This window comes from Megalops cyprinoides, chromosome 23 (assembly GCF_013368585.1).
Source record: "Megalops cyprinoides isolate fMegCyp1 chromosome 23, fMegCyp1.pri, whole genome shotgun sequence".
NCBI lineage: Eukaryota > Metazoa > Chordata > Actinopteri > Elopiformes > Megalopidae > Megalops > Megalops cyprinoides.
The window spans coordinates 13,495,239-13,515,609 of NC_050605.1; the positions used below are offsets into that span (position 1 = coordinate 13,495,239).

At 41.9% G+C, this 20,371-nt stretch overlaps 1 protein-coding gene across 1 annotated transcript in view; it reads right to left on the reverse strand.

Moving 5' to 3' along the window:
• LOC118770247 (A disintegrin and metalloproteinase with thrombospondin motifs 20-like) overlaps positions 1 to 20,371 on the reverse strand; it is a 76,865-nt gene that overhangs the window by 13,739 nt on the left and 42,755 nt on the right. Inside the window, exons 17-28 of the mRNA XM_036517797.1 lie at positions 19,383 to 19,549; positions 18,926 to 19,055; positions 17,955 to 18,081; positions 17,645 to 17,855; positions 16,894 to 17,058; positions 16,374 to 16,538; positions 15,608 to 15,727; positions 15,076 to 15,183; positions 13,894 to 14,058; positions 13,489 to 13,767; positions 13,004 to 13,165; positions 12,266 to 12,442 (exon numbers count right to left, since the gene is read on the reverse strand). Of these exons, the coding sequence (XP_036373690.1) occupies positions 12,266 to 12,442; positions 13,004 to 13,165; positions 13,489 to 13,767; positions 13,894 to 14,058; positions 15,076 to 15,183; positions 15,608 to 15,727; positions 16,374 to 16,538; positions 16,894 to 17,058; positions 17,645 to 17,855; positions 17,955 to 18,081; positions 18,926 to 19,055; positions 19,383 to 19,549 (1,976 nt within the window). The remainder of the gene's footprint in view (positions 1 to 12,265; positions 12,443 to 13,003; positions 13,166 to 13,488; positions 13,768 to 13,893; positions 14,059 to 15,075; positions 15,184 to 15,607; positions 15,728 to 16,373; positions 16,539 to 16,893; positions 17,059 to 17,644; positions 17,856 to 17,954; positions 18,082 to 18,925; positions 19,056 to 19,382; positions 19,550 to 20,371) is intronic.

A 20,371-nucleotide genomic window follows, 5' to 3' on the forward strand; every position in this document is an offset into this window, starting at 1 on the left:
GAAACTCTGATGTTTCTAACTGAATTTACACAACAGGTTTCAAAAAGAGAAAAGTAAACCGATATAGTGTAGAGCATTGCCGCATTTTGGCACAGACGCTGTGCCATATCACTTTTCAAAATACAGAGGGAAAGAGGACTTGAATCTGTTCAGCCCTGGGAGTGCCACCCTCCCAAGTTGTTGCATCGATTAATTCCACATGACCGGGCGAGTGAAGCCCAGTATAAGCTGCAGACACTCATCTGGAAATAATGTGTTATATAGGGATGACTGACGGAATTATAACATCAGCATAGTTTTACCAACAGTTTAAACCCACATTCAACACATTTTCAGTTTCGCTGAGCAAAGCTCAAACAAAGATACAATCTGCCACAGCTTGCAGCTCACTACTGCCTACAAACCAGGCGTGGCTGTATTTTATTGTTCCTGCACAGCCTACTTAATTGTGTGCCAGTCTCAATCGTGGTCTGTTTACTGTATTTCAGCAACTGAAAAATGTTTGGTTGTTAAGCGCATTTCATTGATCTCTCACAGATACCCCTGAGACATCAGCAACAAATATCATTGCAAGCCCCCCGAGTTTACTTCCAAACTTTGAACTACATAGTGCCATTCAGTAATAGCACAGTATGCTGACGCCTTCCTAAGAAACACAACTGAAACCATAAAAGCTTTTAGCAACAGCCAAAAAAAAAAAAAAGATTTTAGCTCTTGTATTAACACAGGTTATTTTTGTGTTCAGTGCACAAATGCCTTGTGAAACACGATGCTAGAAAGCATGGCCAGGGGAAGGTCTGACACCATGACATGTTCCAGTTTGGTCCCGCTCATTCATTGGGGAGAGGTAAGTCAAAAGAAAATAAAGAGAGTACTAAAAGTATGGCATGGAATTAAGCTGGTTGTATAAGGCTTAACACCCCTCTACCACACAGACAGTCCAAATTCCTTAATATATTCAGTTCTTACCATAAGCATAAGGATAAATACTTTTATTTTAATGCCGTTTCACAGAAATCTGAATGTAACCAAGGCAGAAAAATGATACTGGGGTGAAGCTGCCTAATGCTTCTCATATTAAAAAAGTTTGAAAACAGCGTATGAATTTCTCTCTAAAAAAATATAGAATAGAAAACAAGTTACCATGACTGGCATACATTGTTACAAAACAAAAAAAAAAAAAACAAAAGGCAACACAGGACTATACTGCATCTCTACAACAGCTTCCTCTTAGAGAATCTGTGAAGCGCCCCACAACCAGCTTTATACTGTGGCTAATTTAACACAGATCAGGTGTGTCACAATCAACCAATCAGAGCTGCCTGTTTTCAATCACAAACAATGACTTATAATTACTCTAATGGAGGGTGATCTGATGGTTTTCTAACACATATTGACTGTTTTGAAAATGAACACTTGAAAACATACACTGGGTACCCTTTGAGGAAAACATTCAGATACAACATACTATTAAAGCTCTCAACATACACCATTGATTGATTGATATTAATTGAAACTGACTGCATTTTGGCGAATGTTAGGTCTGCAAACCCTCTAACCAATAAAGCTTAAGACATTACAAGAAAATTATTAGCAGGCTCATGTGGTCTCCTACTGTTGCTAATTGCTATCAATTACTATCCCCTTGGCACAAATTTTGGACTGCTACTACATGAAATATAACTTTTTAAAATCTCTTCCTGTGCTGGATTTGAAGAGGATAATGTTACGATATTTAGTAGGAAAAAAACAGAATTTATGCTTTATCATTTCAGCATCTCATAAAGGGCAGAGATTTCAACAATTAGCTTTAAAGTGTATCTGATATTTACATTCTAACCGACACCATATCGCTTGTGCAAGCAGCCAAGCATGAATTCCAATCCCATTACACAGCACAGGCAGAGAGGAGTGATGCTAATACCAAGCATATGGTAACCTCGGTTACATTGTCTCTTCAAAGGGAACCGGAGCATATCTGGAACGCTCACAGTATCACAATTCAGAGCTTTGTGAAGGTCTTCCAGAAATTTACAACCTCAATTGAGTAAACAGACACACATGCAGTCATCTTCTGATAATCCTTTCAGAACAATCATCTGCTCAAAACTTTGTTCTTATGTAGGTAAATAAGGAGGCATTTTGGAATACACATTCAAATTGATCTAGTTCTTATATAACCATCATGTAAGAGCATGTGGCTTTAATGAACTGAAGATTAGGTATAACCAGTAATCATACCAACAGGATTACTCCATTATGTCACGGTGATCTTTGGTGTCAAGAGAAGATAAAACAAAAGGTTCACAAAGCCAAACGAGAGAAGGCTCTAGAAATTTTATTGCAGGCCTCTTTGGTATTCAAGGTCCTGTTTCGAAGCAACTTCCAAAGACATAGAAGTCAAAACAACATGTGCTGTCGGCGCGGGAACAGCTGGTAAGTGTGGTGTCTTAGAGGCGGGGCTGAATGTCAAGCAAGGAGTCATAGATCTTCCAGGAGAAAATAACCGCAATGACTTGATCTTCACAACTTATTACAAAAACCAGACGTAATGTATACAAATGTGAATGAGTCTGGATCCCATGACAACACAAAAACTGCAGTGTAGCAGAAGACAAGTTTTCTGTAATATTTATAAGTAGTAAACACAATCTGATGAATAACTAGAGGAGGAAAAACTGGGGCATTAAACATAATGACCACTAATATGACATACTGATATCTGCTTTATAGGTGAGGGTAAAGAAAAAATAAACAATTCAGATAATTTCAAGTAGGTTTGACCACAGAATGAATATATACATATCCTACGAAGAAGGTGCATAGCCCACAATGCCAAAAAGTGTATTTTGACATGAAGATAAAACAATAATTTATCCATTTCCCTCATCTAGGAAGCTAAGAGGCTTAAGTCCACAATGCTTAAGGCACAAGATGGGTGGTACTGAGTTTCTCCACCTCTAAGTCAACATCATTCAGAAAAAATAAACCAAGATATCATAAATCAACACAGAGGGACAAAAAGTTCCCCTTTATGGAAAATGCCTGGCCATAGTCTTCCAGTTGGCACACATTTCCACTTATGTTCATATACCAGCTAGGAATAATCAACCTTTATTCAGGGAAGCCCTCCACTGTAGGCCCAGGCAGCTGGGGTGGTTTTTGACAGCAGAAATACTTGAGTGACAAACCCCAGTCTGCCCTGTCACTCTCTTGCACTGACAATTTAATGCCCTGCATGGGAGGTCTCTGTCATGACTGAGACTTCGTGGAAGGCCTCCGTCAGGACTGAACCTCGCACGTTCCAAGTCTTTCCCTCATTCTATTCTGTAGCAACGTGGGCTGCTTGAACAATGGTGATCTACAGTCTCAGGCTGTCAGTCAACACAAACCCACATCAGATGCTGGTACTATATGAATCAGTCCGACTGGGCGATCAACACCACCGTAAAAGCAGTGCAGTGAACTGTACATACTTGGAAAAAAAAAAAAAGATTATTTGACCAAGACTAATATGAGTCCTGCAGTAGACATCAACTGTGCAAGTCCACCATTTCATCATCATGTGCTGTGTTAGTCTGCCACAACTACGCATTTGATCAAATCCAATGTACATTAAGCCTGTAGCCCTGGGAGTACATGAGAGTTCGGTTTCCGTGCCTTTTTATGGGGGCTGTTGAAGCAAGGCACCTGCTCTGTATGTCTTTCATTAACACATTCCTCTAAGCTGAGAACTCTGTTTACACGGCTCCGGTTTATGGGGGCATCACAGGGGCGATGCGGGTCTGCACTGCAACACAAGACAGCCTGTTTACAGATCTCACTTGACCCTTAGGGCTTCAGGTTACCTAGGTTACTGAGCTTAGGCTGTAAAACTATATTTCGTAGAACATTTTGGCATTTTTCAATCACCAAATTACAAAAATCAAATCACCCGCTTGATCTAGTTTTTTTCTTCCTTTGTGCAAGAGTTCTCTCCACGTGTGGTTTTAGTATTTTGACATAACTTTAAAGAATTTTTTGCCACACCTAAAGCGGGTGAGATGTTTTCCTTTCAGCTGAGCCAGAAACAATTCCAGCTAACATTACAACCAAATCTAGCCATGCATTAACCTGCTATGTCAATTTTAGCCAAATGTTCAACAGAGATCCACTAAATCATGCAAATGCACCAAAAATATTTACTCTGTCTGAAGAGCAGTAATGCAGGGTGAGGAGCAGAGGAAAGCATGTTCTGATCTGCTCTACTTTCTCTGCCCCTCTGGCTGATTGACTGATGAATCAAATATGCTACCTCACTGCATGCTCTTGAGCACACAAACTTTACTTAATCTAATAAAATGACAAATTAAAATTATTTCGCATTTGAAATGAATGCTGTACGCTTTGGAAAGATCGCAGTGGGTAACATTTTCATTATTTTATTTAATCCAATTTGATTAACTAGCAGTCATCTTGAGGTGTTTTTCTTTCCACATTTCCTTTCACAGTAACTTAAAGATGGCACAACTGAAAAGGTTATAACCCTCTTTCCTCACAGGACTTAATTACACATCCACCCACCTCCAAAATCATGTATGTGTGGGTTGTTAAGTTTTTCTGGACACTCCTTCACATCCATAATTCCCTCCACACTAAAACATATGTTAAAAGGAGACTGTTGGGAAACTCATGGCTTCAGGGTGAACGTATCTGCCAATAACCTGACAAACTGATATATCGTTATACGAATAAACATTCAGCCTCTCACTCAAAAGCCACATCAAGTCACGTACTTAAATGGGTTAAAACATACAAATAAAAGGACCTTGCTCCAAGGCTTTAAACTCTTGCAGACGAGCATGAGTTTAGGAAAAGCAGGAGCTCGGGCACTCCACAACGCGCCCTGTTTCTGATCATGCAGCCAGTCAGGGAAAGCCCAGCTAAACGCTTCCAGATTGCCCTCAGTGTCTCCGCTCATTCCAGCCAGGGCATCCACTCACAGCTGGATCTCCTGTCACCCAATATCTCTCTAAACCTGCTTTTTCCCTGACTCTGTTCTGCGCAGAGAGTACATCTGAGGAATTCACTCTGGGAATGATGAATAAACTTATTTAGTATTCTCTCTGGCGTCAGAATTTACATGTTAATCTTCTTGGAAAGCATTAGAGTGTTTCAAAATCGATGTGTAGCCAATAGCTCAATTTGTAGATGTCTATCAAGCTGGGAAGGTCAATTAGGTAAAGAAAAGTTCTCTGTTGCTGAAGATTGATATTTACATAATGCATGTAATGCTGTAATGCATGTGCTAGTTTTCCCATTTCAAAGAAAACTAGTCATGTTTACATATTTCAGATATGTGCTGTTTAAGAGACTAAAAGTGGTACTTGTCCTTGCAAAATTTTTTCATAATTTACACAATGACAGAATAATTTTTTTGAGAACCTAGGGCGCATTATATTTTTAAGCCAGTTTTAAAATGGGTCTCTAGATTACAATAAAGAAAACAAAAGCTACAAGACATAAATCTGAACAGTGCAAGGTCACATCGATTTTCCAGGAAGTGAATCTGAGACCAAAAACACATCTTTTCAATTTATAATACAACAGATAGGAATTTAACTGTTTTCTAAAGGTGGACTGTTTCACACGGATTTTCACATTAATGCAAATTGTTTTCATGTGAGCAATATCATTTCCATCTGAATTTTTCCATAAAGCCTCTCAAACACAATGGTCCAAGGGTTCCTACATAACTAAGCACAACAAAGGGCATTAACCACCTGCCATCAAGCATTTCCCTAACAATTATACTATTTTCTTCACCCAAAATTAATTAAAAAAAAAACCCAAAGGTATGCTGACAGTCCGACCCTTGTGTCACATCACTCCAACAAGAAACACGGCCCTAAGAATAGCTGATGATTGTGAGAAAGGTCTCTGTAGAGCAGACTGCAGAGGCTGCAATGAGCAGACACAAGGGCATGGATCAGGAAGAACTGGCCCAGTGATGTCACGACCATCTGACCCCCAGGTGACATTGGAAATTTTATCCCGAATGGCTGCAGGCAAACCCAAGGCTCATTTCTAGCATGTCTATAGATGTGCGCATGTGGATGTGATTTTAGCAAAATTGCGAAGCTACGGAACATGTCAGACATCCATCTTTCTTAGCATGGAGCCCGTTCACAGGAAATGGTGTGTTCGTATTATTTATTTATTTATTCATTTTTTACAAACAAGAACAACTGACAGAATATCCATGCAAGTTTTATCATTAACTCCATGTACTTTTCAACAAAATAACACATTTGTCATGATTGAAAATGTGTACGCACTGTCACTATAGCAAAATGTGAACCATCATTCATTTTGCACTTAAAATAACGGGGAAACTGTTTTACAAATAGGTAACATATGTGTAGCACTTTGCAGCATGAAAACCTTATACAGAGAGAGAATTCCCTGTACTTTCATTACACCAATCACATGTGCACGCATGGACAGATGCAGTTATATTTTAGACTATTGTTACTGTATTCCATCAGAGCATGTCACAGCTAATTTGCAGCAGCGAAACTTAGTGGTATGCCCTGCCAACTCATATCTGCTATTGCATTGCTGATACTGGGATTGAGTGGACTCTACGTGTCAGCGTTCTCATGTAGTGAGAGGTGACAAAACTTCAGATTCACCTGGCCTTGCTCTCTGGACAACATCTAACGTCACTGCAATGACTGCATCAACCATCAACCAGGTATGTCTACACCTTGTACACACTCCTTGTTTAAAGCAAATAGTATATCACACACACACACACACACACACACGCACACACAAACACACACTTATTCCCTAAATCCCTATACTGAGAAGACAGAGAAAAGAATAGCACTATAAAATTAAGTTAACATTTTCTGTGACAATACATATATATTAACAACTTCCAATGCAATTGACATAAATATAATGAAACATTTCAAAAAAGAGTGTTGAATGAAATACTGTATCTAGACTTCAGGACTTTTGTCAACAGAGGAAAGGCAATAAAACATCTCCATCAGTCATCCTTTCTGGTAAACCATAATTAATAAGAGGAGGGAAACAATTCCATGGTTTTATACATATAAAACTGACATGGTTTTTTTCCCTTTTTCCCCACACAGACCACAAAGCCTCCATGAATTCATAAATCACCACATGTCCTAAAAGACACAGTGACTTCAAATGTGATCCTTCTTTCAAGCTGACATTTTACTGTGTGAAATCTGAGCGAAATCTGAACTAATCCATCTGCCAGATACAGGCCTTCCCAGGATTCTATCTGTTTCAATAGGACATGGCCTTGTAAGCTCTCAAAACAAATGGCACGTTTAACTGATAAGCAGCGGCTGTTAGTCTCACAGTCACCAATCTAATATCAACTGTGTGGCATACAGCGCCAAACAGCCAGACTTCAATGAGCACAGGGAAGAGATATGACACCAGAGAACAAACTAGACAAATAAAAGCCACTCACAATCTGATAAGCTTCAAGTATTTGTTAGGAAATTCAGTTACAAAGTTCCATAATAAAGCCCCTTAGGCAACAGGATGTGACAAAGCTACACCGAACTCAATGAACTCCTACACAGAAATGCTGGAGAATGAAAATAAAATGGGAACCATTGATGTTTAGAGAAAGTGTGTGCTTCACATGGCTACCATTTTTTCACTACAGAAAACTGCAATGCAACAGCAGTTTTATTAAAATGGCTTAGACAGAGGGATTGGAGAAGGGGCCAGATAAAGAATATGGTCAACGCTCAAACCATGACTAATTATGAGTCATTTTTATGGAGAAAAAAAGCAATGTTTAGTAAAGCCATGCATGTCATCAAATACAGAGGCAAAAATGAAAAAGGTTTATTTAAAAAAGCTGCTTCATTCTGTGCAATAGTTCAATTAGAAATTCAAAGGGTAAAAGCTTACACACAGGAGGTTTATATTTATTTTACCTCTTGGTAAAGGATGTGGAAAAAAAAGGCAATCTTGCACAAAGCAAGAGACCTAAAACATGGAAATAATCCTCTCATACCTGCTGTACTCTCAAAAGTAACAGACTCTGGGAAAATACTAAATATAGTATCTGTGTGCTTCATCATTTTAAATGGTATGCCTCTGGTATGGCTTAAATTCATAATATAAAGCACTTTCAATACTGCAAAAGACAAAACTGGCAAAAACTCACTCAGCATAGTATTATGCTCATACAAAGCATATGACAGCAATCATTTTGTCAAAACCAGTGTCACAGCTGCACAGGAAAACAAAACTCTTGATACACCAATGTGGGATATTGCACTGGTTAAATGTATGGGTAAAACTATGTAAAGTTAACATTGGTAATATTAGAAAGCACTGAGTGAAGTCATGCATATAGATTAAAAGACGTTCAGGTATAAAATAATGTTTCATGTCTTTAAGTAGGGCAATATGAGCGACATTTTCTCTATGAGGTCAACTCACATTTATTCTTCCTCAAAGATAAGACAGATATTCTTCATTCAAAGATTAATTCAATTACAGCTGCTGTTAAGGCAGTGCTTTCAAGTTGCCTTCCAAGTGCATCAAAGTGAGGCATATTGCTAAAATTGTAAACAGATGCGCCCCAGCAAATGCCACATTAGGACTACAAAAGTTGTCTTATCATAGATATTTCCAGAGTAAAATAAAAAAAGCATAGAAGGCTTTCCTTAGATTTTCATTACTACTATTATCATGTTCATTATGTTATTATTCTGTTTATTCCATGTATTTATTCCCAGCACAGTATTGCAGTAGAACTATATAGTTAAGTGTTGATATTTCATAAATACTAAAGGCAATCCTCAAGGACCCGTCATTTACAATAAAATATCAAAATGCATACCACTAACGTGAATTAATTATGTCTACTTTGTATCCTGTACAGAGCTAAATTGTTTTCACCACTATGTTGGAGGACAATTTTCAACCTCTCAATGTAAACAGTTAATTAAATGCATTTGGGGGGGGGGGGGGGGAGCACAAAGGGGGGTCAGACAAGATGGCCCAAATGTCAACTTCTGGATCTTATCGTGTGGTTTTCATCTCAGGCTTCCAACTTAAACTATTACTCTCTTGAATCCAGCTTCCTGATTAGGTAAATGTACCTTTCTCGGTTCTAATTAGATCACCGCTTCGGTTTTTTTCTAATCTTTGTGATCTGTATAAATCACCACATAAGCAATGTGATATGAAACACATAACCCTTAGTATGGTTCTAATTTATACTGTTTAACGTATTTCATAAAAATTTATACTTTTATTATCCATGCATTCCTCAAATCAGAGGTTTCAGTGAGACATATACAGAGTTGAAGGGTAAATATATCACAATCTATTTTTCTTTTTGAGAAGAAACACACTTCTCCTGAATTCCTTTTTAAGAGTCAATAAATGTCAGGTTTCTCTGGCAGACTCTTTAAATGTAGGTTTTCATTGTATGATTTATTCACAAATTGAACAACCACAAACATAAAGCTATAACTACTATCTTTGTTGATGTGTCACAAAACACGGACTCTTTGAATGTTACTGATTTGGTTGAAATTCATTTGGTTTCTACAATGTAAATCTTTTTGCCCCAAAGCTTTCCCCCAAGGCACTAAATAAAAATGAAAAACTAGCAAAAAGGCAGGTTCATGATGCCCTATATTTTATGTGCACAAATTTCATGCTGAATGTTCTTATTTGAAAGTAACAGAATAAAACCACATGCTGAGCAAGTGGCTTGTGCCAAGTATCACATTGTGATACCACATGAAAAACACCACAAATGATACAACCATTATATTTTCTTTAATATTTTACAGTGGAAAAAAAGGCTATTTCAACATGTTTGAGTGTTTTTGTATGTGCATGAAATAAATATATAAAACCACTAAAATGAGAGGAAAATAAATACATTTGACAAAAAAAGCTCTGTTCCCCCCATGGTTACTGAGCATCATGGGTAAAACTGAAAGGCTGTAATGGTAACCAGCGAAGCCAAGGAGGGTTTAATGGTCTTAGTTTCCCGCAACATCACAGATAGGCAGACAGACAAGCAGACTGACAGAAAGACAAACAGAAAAGCACTGTGGAAACATAGAAATACAGGAGCCAGAGAGTATTTCACAAACTCAGCGTTACACAACATGGTGACAGAAGACAGGAGAGCTGTGACCAGAGCAAAAGGAAAAAAAAAAAAACAAAAGTAACACAACAGAGTGGCTTTTTTCCAATCGGCTTCTATAAACAAATAAATAATTTTCATTTGAAAACTCCTTCAGAAATATAAAAAGATGACCCATTACAACACTTGTTAAAATGTTGAACAGCAAAAAATGACTGCAATGTCATGTGAAAGAGGTATTTGTATATTTCAGTCAACTAGGCAGAAGACATAACATTTGCAACTGCCCTTTTAAATTTTGTTAAAAGGAGTTAAAAAATGTTTTTTCCCCACTAGTACTACCATGCTGCTTTTTCCAGAAATCACTGTCTACACAATGTCTAGTCTGACTGCATTAATAGGTATACCTGTGTATTTAATTTGACAAACAATTCAACTTATTCAGCTGCAATGTTCTTTGTCCTTTCTTTATAGAAGTGCTGCTTTTTAATACACATCATTATGAGCTTGCCAATGAAATTGACAAAAATGGGACACTTAAGTTGGATAAAGTCAATGGCAGATCACAATGCAGTTTGACTGAACAGAAGCATTCCTTTCCACATAAAACAAACTGCTTAATTCTGTATAACTTGTCAAAATGAGGTAACCTACAGGACTACTTCTCTTCAGAATAGCACCAAATGGGATTTGATTGGTCTGTCTGCTGTAGTGTATTTACTACACTTAAGGCTAACTCTTCTTACAGTAAAGGACAGATGGTTCAGACTGGCTGGAGTACAAATTATGACCTCACTGGTATAAAGTAATACCCATAAATCGCCTGCAGGTGTAAGCTTCTGCGCTAGTGCAGTTTTAGACTGGCAATGCTGTGCTTTCTATGCTTTCTACCCTGGCCACGTGGAAACCCCAATAATAAAAGATGATGTCACCTTTGGCATACAGCCCTACCTATCAATGACAGAAACACGTGGTTGAAAATGCTGATGAGTGTGACCCCATACAGGTGAATTCACATCTGGGATATCCCTGCTATGAAGATGATGATCTATGAATACAATGGCAGCCAAACTGAGGGTTTTGCCAGGAAAGGAGATACTGAACCACATTCTGTGTGTATGAATATTTTTTGGTTTGTTTAAACAATTCAGATTTTTAAGAGTTTAAATACTCTAACAACTTCAGCTATGGCAGTCAGTAAATTAAACTGAAACTAATGTGTAGTATCGAATCTACAGTGTTATACAGCTAAATTCATTCATATTAAAATAGTCTAAATTATTTTCTGGCACCAATGGATTCCAAATCAGATATTGCTACATAATTGGCATTTTGTGGCAAGTCTGATCTTACATTACATTCTGAGAGACAGCAGAAACTGCTAGAATACCACATGACTGCATTTCACCTTTACTTAATTTTTTAAACATCATTTTCTATCTTAAAATGATGAAAATTTAAAAAATAAAAAAAAACTTGCTGTTATACCAGTTGCCTAATATTTTCCTCTGTACAAACTGAAATTAATTATGATGACAAGCGAGAGGCTTGACCGTGAGCACCAGTAAAAATTAAATATAATAATTATTGTCCTGACAACTAAAAAATAAAATAATACTGTACAAAGATACATATACAATATACAAAAACAATCATTTGTTGCTGTTTCATAATGGCAATGATATTAAAAACTCTTATACACAAATATACACTTGTGTACTTGGATTACAGGGTAAGACATCAATCACAAAAAGTATAATTCACGCTTCACATATCAAAATAAATATAATTTGAGTTTGCTTTCTAAAATGTGAGCAATACTAGCAGACACAAACACCATACTAATTTTTAGGCTTGACTTAGAGCATGTGTGTCTAATAATTCCCAATAGGGAGTGCTTTTATAACCAGCACTGTCACTGAGAGTGTAGCCTGGGTGGGCTGCAGCCAGAGTACCCATCCAAGCTCTCAGTTCATTATCCCAGAGATCTGCTAAAACATAGTTACCGGCTTGGCCAGAAATACACTCCCTGTAATTAAGCACAACCGATATTTACTTGTAACAATACAACAATGAAAGGAAGGGGGAAAAAAAGGAATACTATCGTACCGGTTTCCATGGTCGTCTGTGCCATGAAACACTACCTGGACAGGGCTGCATGTTACATTGCTCCATGTCCAGCGGCTTGTCCAAAATGTCACAGTTGTGGTCATTTAATCTTTGGCCGTTTGACCGCTGGCAAACGACAAGCCTGGTTCTCCTCCCACCACCACACGTCTGGGTGCACTGCAACACAAGAGGCAATTTAAATCGGCAGTGTCCTGGAAAATGTCTCTCTTTCTATGAACCCCATTGTAGCTCAGGAGAGCAACCAAGCACTCCACTACTGACAAGGACACCACAGCACTTCAGATAAATTACATTACATGCATTTAGCAGACACTCTTAATCAGAGCGACTTCCAGCACAATCGAACAATAGAAGTGTATCCATTCAAGTTAAATGAGCAACAGTGTCAGACCAGGCTAACAACACTCCCAGACCGGTGAGTATGAGCATAACACCATTCAAGCTCTACCACAAGTTAATTTGTGCAACCTACTTAGGCAACGGAAACCACGACAGTACACGACAGTACATCAGTCATTAATACAAACACCCATGTTCTCCACAGGACCAAAAAACGGAGTCTTTCCGTACTGAGGTATCTGACTTAATAACCAAGAACGGTATCCCATGAGCGCTACATACAGTATACATTTTTTTCCCCAGAATATTCTACTCTTCACCCTCAGTTCATGAAACATGGCTCCTATTGGTCATGATGTGGATTCTTGGTGCTCTCACCTCTCCCCAGATCCCGTAGTTCCAGTGTGGACACGGCCCCGAGTCGCAGCTCTTGGACTCGGCCGGCTTCAGCCTCTCCTCGCAGTGGTTGGTGGTGCGGCCCTCGGTGTCCTGGCACACCACCACTCTGCGCTGGAAGCCCCCTGCACAGGTGCTGGAGCACTGCGGGGCAACAGGGCAAAGCCATTCACCTCTGGGTATTACTGTGCTGCAAATCCAGCTCAGAACTGAAACATCCCATAAGAGAGGTCTACAAAATCTGGTAAATGCCTTGATTGTGATTTCTATGCACTGAAAAGCTGAGAAAATAAAGGCTGGTTTAAAGTATTAACTTTGTGTGTGTGTATAATTTTACCCACATATATATGTAGAGAACTAGTGAAAATGTATGTGCTTAGATTTCCAAATCACAAAGCGCACTGCAGTTAGACTGAATGTGTCCTTGTGCCTCCTGAAGGTTCGCTCGGACAGCGTGCTGAACATACTGCTCCCCAGGGCCCCGTCCTCCACTGGTTGTCTGCGGACGGGACGTTCCAGGTGCTGTGGCCGGGGTGGGAGCTGGGGTTGTGGGGGTAGTCCGCGTGGGCGACGCGGGGGTGATCGTTGGGCCTAAGGTGGTACACAGAGGGGCAGGGCGGGGCGCTGCACTCTTGCTCGGTGGTGGGCCGCTCGTCTGGGTCGCAGAAGCCCTCCTCCACCTGGTGGTGGTAGTTACTGCACGCTACCTGCCTGGTCGACCTCCCCAGACCACAGGTTGCCGAGCACTGCCCGAATCAAAACAGCGGAGCACTTTAAACAGACCTATTAGTCAAATTGGTGTTTATAAACAACAGAACGGAAGCTTAGCCCCAGAGCTTGAAGGAGGCAGAGACTTAGACAAGGCCACTTACGGGAGACCACTCCCCTGCACGCCACTGTCCGCAGGGACTGAAGCACGCTGAGGATTCTGGGGGACGGGGGAGGTGCGCGCAGTAGGACTCGTCCGCCACCCCTCCCTGGGAGTCCCGGCAGCTGACATAGCGAGCCCTCTTCCCCTTCCCGCAGGACACGGAGCACTGAGACACACACCCAGCATAGTCATGACAGGGTTTCTGTCACAATATTCACACCACCTCAACAGGGGGACATCAGAGCCGAAGAGAAACACCTTTGACCTTGGATATGCTCATCTGTTTCATCAGATGTCATAGCTCCCTTTGTGTTGACTCTCGATGGGGTTTGCTCATTCTTTGAAATAACTTTATCAGGGGATTGACTGAAGGCAGACTGTGATTTAGTAAGCTATCTATTTAATGTTGCACTCAATGAAAAGTCAAGCTGTACCAATTTGCTGATTTTATCACTACCTTTTCTTGAATTTTTTCAAATATTACACCAAAACATGAGGGACTGCGCTAGCACCGAAACACGGAGAACCAGCAGTACAATTTTACTTGTGTGTCTTACATCATCATAAGAAGAGCGTTTTGTGGCCACAGTAGTGGAAACACGGATTGATTTTGCAGCTCTGTATTGCGCAATAAAGCAGCCACTGTTCAGTCACAGGTCATTTCAGAGGTCCTTTCCGGCACTTTAGCTTTTACCTGCAATAAAGTCCTCTCCAGACATCAGCTTCTCTTAAGGCAGCTGTATTTCTCAAGTATTTCTACAGTTGACTATGGACACAAGTCCATTGCCACTGCAACCACTGCCAAAGAGCAAATATAATCACAATCATACTGTATATTCATATTCATAAACTTGTGTAATCACGGAGATTCCGCAGGAATGGACACGCTCACAATAATATCATTTAGATTCCACAGCCCGTCTTGCATATTTTCACACAAGCAGACCAAGGCTTCAGTGGCTTTTCATGAGTGATGCATTCTTCCACAGGGACCACACTCGCACAAGTATTTGGACAAGCAAGTTTATACAGCATCTTGGGTTGACATAACTGCCACATCTTTGAAATCAGACCCTGTGTTTAGAAATAATCTGGTTTTCATTTGCAGGGGGGAGAAGAACAATGTGAGGTATGAGAGAGGCCTCCAGCTCAGGGCCAATGCGGTCGCGGGGCGGGGACTCACCGTCGTCCAGGAGCCGAATCGCCACTGAGTGATGAACTGGCCCTGGACATCGGGTTTGGCAGTGCTGTGGGCGGGGGGTGCCCGGGGGCAGGCGGGCAGCTCACACTCCTGTTTTCCAAAAAACACATTGTCACTAATTACATCTAAATCAGCATATACTTTGTGCTGGAAGTCGCTCTGGATAAGAGTGAGTGCTAAATGAATGTAATGTAATGCAATGCAATATAATGTACTGGAACAGACACAACTCAACTCATAGTCCTGTTCAGAAGACAAATAGGGTTATTAAAAACACCTTCATCTACAGTCGACTCAATTCCAGGTCAGGAAGAATGTGGTCCCCAAAGTTCCCCAGCACCTTGCAAACCAGTGACACGACAAAGTGTGGAGGAAAGTTCAATCTAGACAATGATTATTTGAATTAGATGCTCAAGAGCTTAGTAGGTAAACCCCGCAGGCATCATGGGCCTCCACGGCTATGATGAAAAATGACTGTGACAAATGTTTTTTTTGTGTTTCTTTTTTTTTTTACCTGGCTGTCCCTGGGCCTGGCAGCTGCGTTGCACTCCCGGTCGTCTAGGGTCTCCCCATACGCTCCGGACACACACCTCACAGCGCGCATCCGGTAGCCATGGCCACAGGTCACAGCACACTGCAAAGTCCGGCACAGAGCGTCTGGTAAAGGCCTGTCATTACCCCGCCTTTGAAGTGCGTGGGACCTCAAACAGGCAAACTGCCTGGCAAACAGTCCCTTTGAAACCTGCATTAGCCTCCTCCCCACTCGCGTGCTGTCTCAGGCTCCGAATGCTTTCCCCAGAGCAATGTTAACATCTGAGTAAATTACAACACACGGGGCGTTAAAAGACCGTGGGAAACCTCTGCTTAATTCACCATTCAAGTAAAGACTTACACAGGCAATAATGAATCAAATATTTTCCATATTTGTGAATATAATAAATTCTAATAGTAAACTTGAAACAATTAGCATGTTAGACCTCCTGATACACTACAGAGAAAGATATTTATTTGATGTGCTTCTATTTTATTAGCGATGTAAACTTGTTTATGTGTGGATAAGATTTATGGGAAGATGTTGGGCAACATTTATGAGAGTGTGATAGCTTGAGTTATGGAGCTGTGTTATACTTGTGCTGGAGTACCCATTTCCTGGTGTGTGCTTATGGTCTGCCCTCATATCCTGTGGGTGTAAATCCAGGCAGGGTCACCTGGTGGGCCATATGTCACGCACCACAAGAGCCCCCTAGTGACCTCGTCTGCTTGGGCTGTAATGTACTCACCATCCCCCAGACCCCGACCTGCCACGAGGCGCACTCCGGAAGCTGGCAGCTCTCCACTGCTGGTGGCTTGCTGTCGGGGTCACAGAAATGCTCGCTCAGCTTCTCTTGGTTCAGGTGACAGAACACCTGGCGGTGTCGCACACCCTTCCCACAAGTCACCAGGCACTGCGGCAGGTAGAGACAGACACAGAGAGAGAGAGAGAAAGGGCGAGAGAGAGAGACAAGTCCATATGAGGCTTAGGGCTAGAATGCAGTTTGTTCACATACAGTACATTACTGCTGTATATTTACATAAGGACAGTACTGAATTACAACATCTATGTTTACAAACCAACATTAGCTTCAATACAATGCAGGTAATTTGTTCTCTGTTTAGCATAGTATTATAGCTCCTTCGTCCATTTCATTGAATGTTACCAGTTACACTTTGCACTCTGTACATATTTCATTGAGTGAATGAAGGAATGAATGAATGAATGAGTATGAATGAATGAATGTTTGCTTGATTGATTGATTTTACCTCGCTCCACTCGCTGGCTGACCAGTCTGGACAAGCTACGTTATTGCAGCTCTCGGTCACCACTCGCTGGTACTCAGCACACTCTCGGTCTGCCAGCCGACGGCCCAGGTTGTTCATGCAGTAGGCTTCTCTGGTCCTGGCACCCCGGCCACAAGTCTTGGAGCACTGAAAGTCACCAGCACTACCTCAATGGAAATGCAACACGGTCCCGGCTCATGGCTTTGGGGATTTTTGAGGGAACTGGATATGAAAGTTACAATGGGAACATCTACTGTATAGAACTCTCATGCTGTGTAAAACCACACACTTTTGTGAACTATGCACAATCCCAAAGCAGCGCCAGAAAGACTCCAAACAGCAAACACCAAATAAACAGAAAGCAGAAAAAGAAACCCCTAAAATAATCTTCATATTCAACAAGCAATCTTTATTCTGACATGTTGAACACAGAGCACCCTAGTATTCAAAATGTGTGGCCTAGGGGGTCTACCAGTATGAGCTCCCACAGCCTCCTGGGACCTGACACCCTTGTGCCAGCTCTTCATTAACCTCAGAACAGGTGCTGAAATGCTCGCTCCTAATTAACCTGGATTTGTGGGACCAGGCAATGTAGTGCAAGGTCTTTAGCCACCTTAGTCTAGTTTCTGTGGGGCCATTTCTACAGTGTTCAGGCACTGGCTTCAGGTGCTACTGTGCCAGTTTTTTTCCACTTACCAGGGATCAGGCATTGTAATGGCAACCCTTCACTAACCTGGGACCAGGCACTGTAGTGCCAGCTTTTCAACAGGCAGTCTCCATGGCAGGGCTCTCGGACCGGCGGCTTAGGCAGGTCGCTGCAAGACCGGCTGTCCACGCGCTCACTCTGCCTCTTCGCCAGGCTGTACTTCATGCACTGGACGTCCTGGGTCCTGTAGCCCGGCCCGCACTTCGCCGAGCACTCACTCTTCCCAGCCACGTGCCACCTGCAAACGGCCAAACCACGTTCAAACTCCGCAGCGTGTGCTCAGAGCTAGGCCCCTCCGCACGGCACCAAGCGCGTCACGTCATGTGCGGTCATTCACCTCAGCTCGCAGTCGCCGTTGCACGGCTCGGAGGCCCCGCTGGGACGCAGAAGGTGCTCGCAGCGCTGGTCGGACACCACCAGGTGGTCGCTCTTCCGCACGCACACGGCCTTGCGCCTTCGCTCACCTACGAGGCCAGACCATACGGTTTGAATTAGACGACACAAGAGAAGGAAAAAAAAAAATTCACATCTGGAAATTTGGTCAACTGCCAGAAACTATTTTTCCCCAAAATAGTTTGATCTAAACTTTGACATGCTGTCCCCTTTCACATGCTTTTTTCCCCAGAGTTTTTTATTCCCTGTCCATGTGAACAGAATGTTAAAATATGTACTGTTAATACCAGCCCTTCCTGAGGTGACAGAGTATTACACCCTCATCTCCATAAAGGTCTCACTGAGCTGAACAGGGAATGCCCTAGGGAGGCCCCCAGGAGGCCCTGGAGGGAGGTGCCGGGGCAGCACACAAACCGCCCGTGTCAGTAACTCTGACTGGATCACGGTGATATACTGCCATGTGATTGGACATCTGTGCAGCCAGCTGCAGACTGGGCCTCGGTGTAGGTGACAAATGTCTACAGCAGAGCCCCTCACACTGTCCCACTGTGTCGAGCAGATAACAAGGTGTGGCACGCAAGGACACTTGCCACATTCCCATGTACCCACTAAGGATCTGGTTTCTGTCTTCCACCCTGTTCCCACTGGCCTGCTGTTTGTGTGAGCCTGGGAACCCTACAGGCTGTACTGCCACTGTGCTGCACTGTCTATAAACAACTTCTGGCATCGCGATTCAAGCATGTTATTTTACACTGCAGTTTGTCACTTAGCAGCACAACTGGACCATGTGCACCTATTAGGGGTAGCACAGACATGTTGTGTATTAATATGGCGAACAGACAGTCAGCACATAGCAATCTCCTGTCTCTGTCCGTGAGCTGTGAACAACATTGACAGTGATTACTGCCACTGTACCTTGACACATTCTGCTGCACTCCAGCCAGGCCCCAGAGGGGTCCCAGACAAACTGCTCCTTGTGCTCCTCGATGGGGATGTTGAAGGAGTAGCGCACGTCAGGGTTGTACAGGTTGCCTACACATAAGACCTAGAGCAAGGAGAAAGGAGGACTTGTCCACTGCACAGCTCACAATGAATCACAATGGTGCTTTGTACCTACACTATCTCTGAGCAATACATACAAGCAAGTATTACTTTTTTCACTGTTATACAATATTTTTCATTAATATCACTGAAAGCCAAACTAGGGATGACATGTGAGTATCAAATTAAGGAAGAGCTGTTAATATATGGACCATAGAGAGTGTAGAACCATACATGCGTAGTTAAATTTTGATCCACTGCCTTTGTATTGAACTCTGCTTATAGAGCATTTACACTATCTGAGTGGAATGATTCACAGAGCAAGACTGACCTGAACAACAAGCTCGCCATCGATCCTCTCAGTGCAATTGATGCGCTCTTCTTTGGTGTCTGACCCACTGTATTCAATGACCGTTCCCTTGAAAGTGATTTCCCTTTTGAACATGGCCACCACAAAGTTCCCATTCAGGAGAAAATTAGACTGGCTATCGGACAATGCTGGAGGAAAAAGCAAATACCAAAAAATGCAATCTCTAAGAAGAAAGAACACGGGAACTTCGGATATCTTGATTAAACATTTCTTTTTTCATGAGCTGCAGTCAAAAGAACCATGCTTTTAAAGTATTCCTCAGTTCACTTAAGAGCTGTAGTGAAAGTTCCACCACCAATTCAAATACACACTCCCTCACACACGCACACACAAGCAATCAAAATTCCGTTTATTATCCCTTCACAAAATGTATATTTACTGCATATTTGCAAAAATATGCAGTTATTCTAATGTTGGAAACAACTGTATAACACTGTGTGTTGGCTTGCAAATAATTCTGTTTCCATTCAAGCCTATATACGGCTGGTTTTAAGTTTCCTCTTCAACTAAATCTGAGCTGCGACGGTGGAGATGGCTAGCTTCTTCAAAGAAAACTCTCTCCTGAGTCTCGGAGCCAGGGGTCTCCCGTAGCGCGAGTGCAGACGAAAGCAAACGTTCTGCAACCCCCGCGACGTCGCGAGCAAATTTCCGCATAGGGGTGTTTATCGCCGCCCATCGCACGGAGCCCCTATCTGCTTTCATCTGCGCCGGCTTACACATGTCTCTAATTACCACCTCTTCCACACTCATTCATCTCTCTCTCTCTCTCTTTCTCTCTCTCTCTCTCTCTCTCTCTCCCTCCCTCCCTGTTTCTCCCTCGAAAGAACTGCAAAAGATCCGCGCCATTTCCATCTCAACTGCGTGTACCTCGGAAGGAAGGCCCGTTTCACAGTGATCACTCACAGGCGCAGGCAAGCCAGAGACAGGCTCTTTTCGCGACACGCGGATTC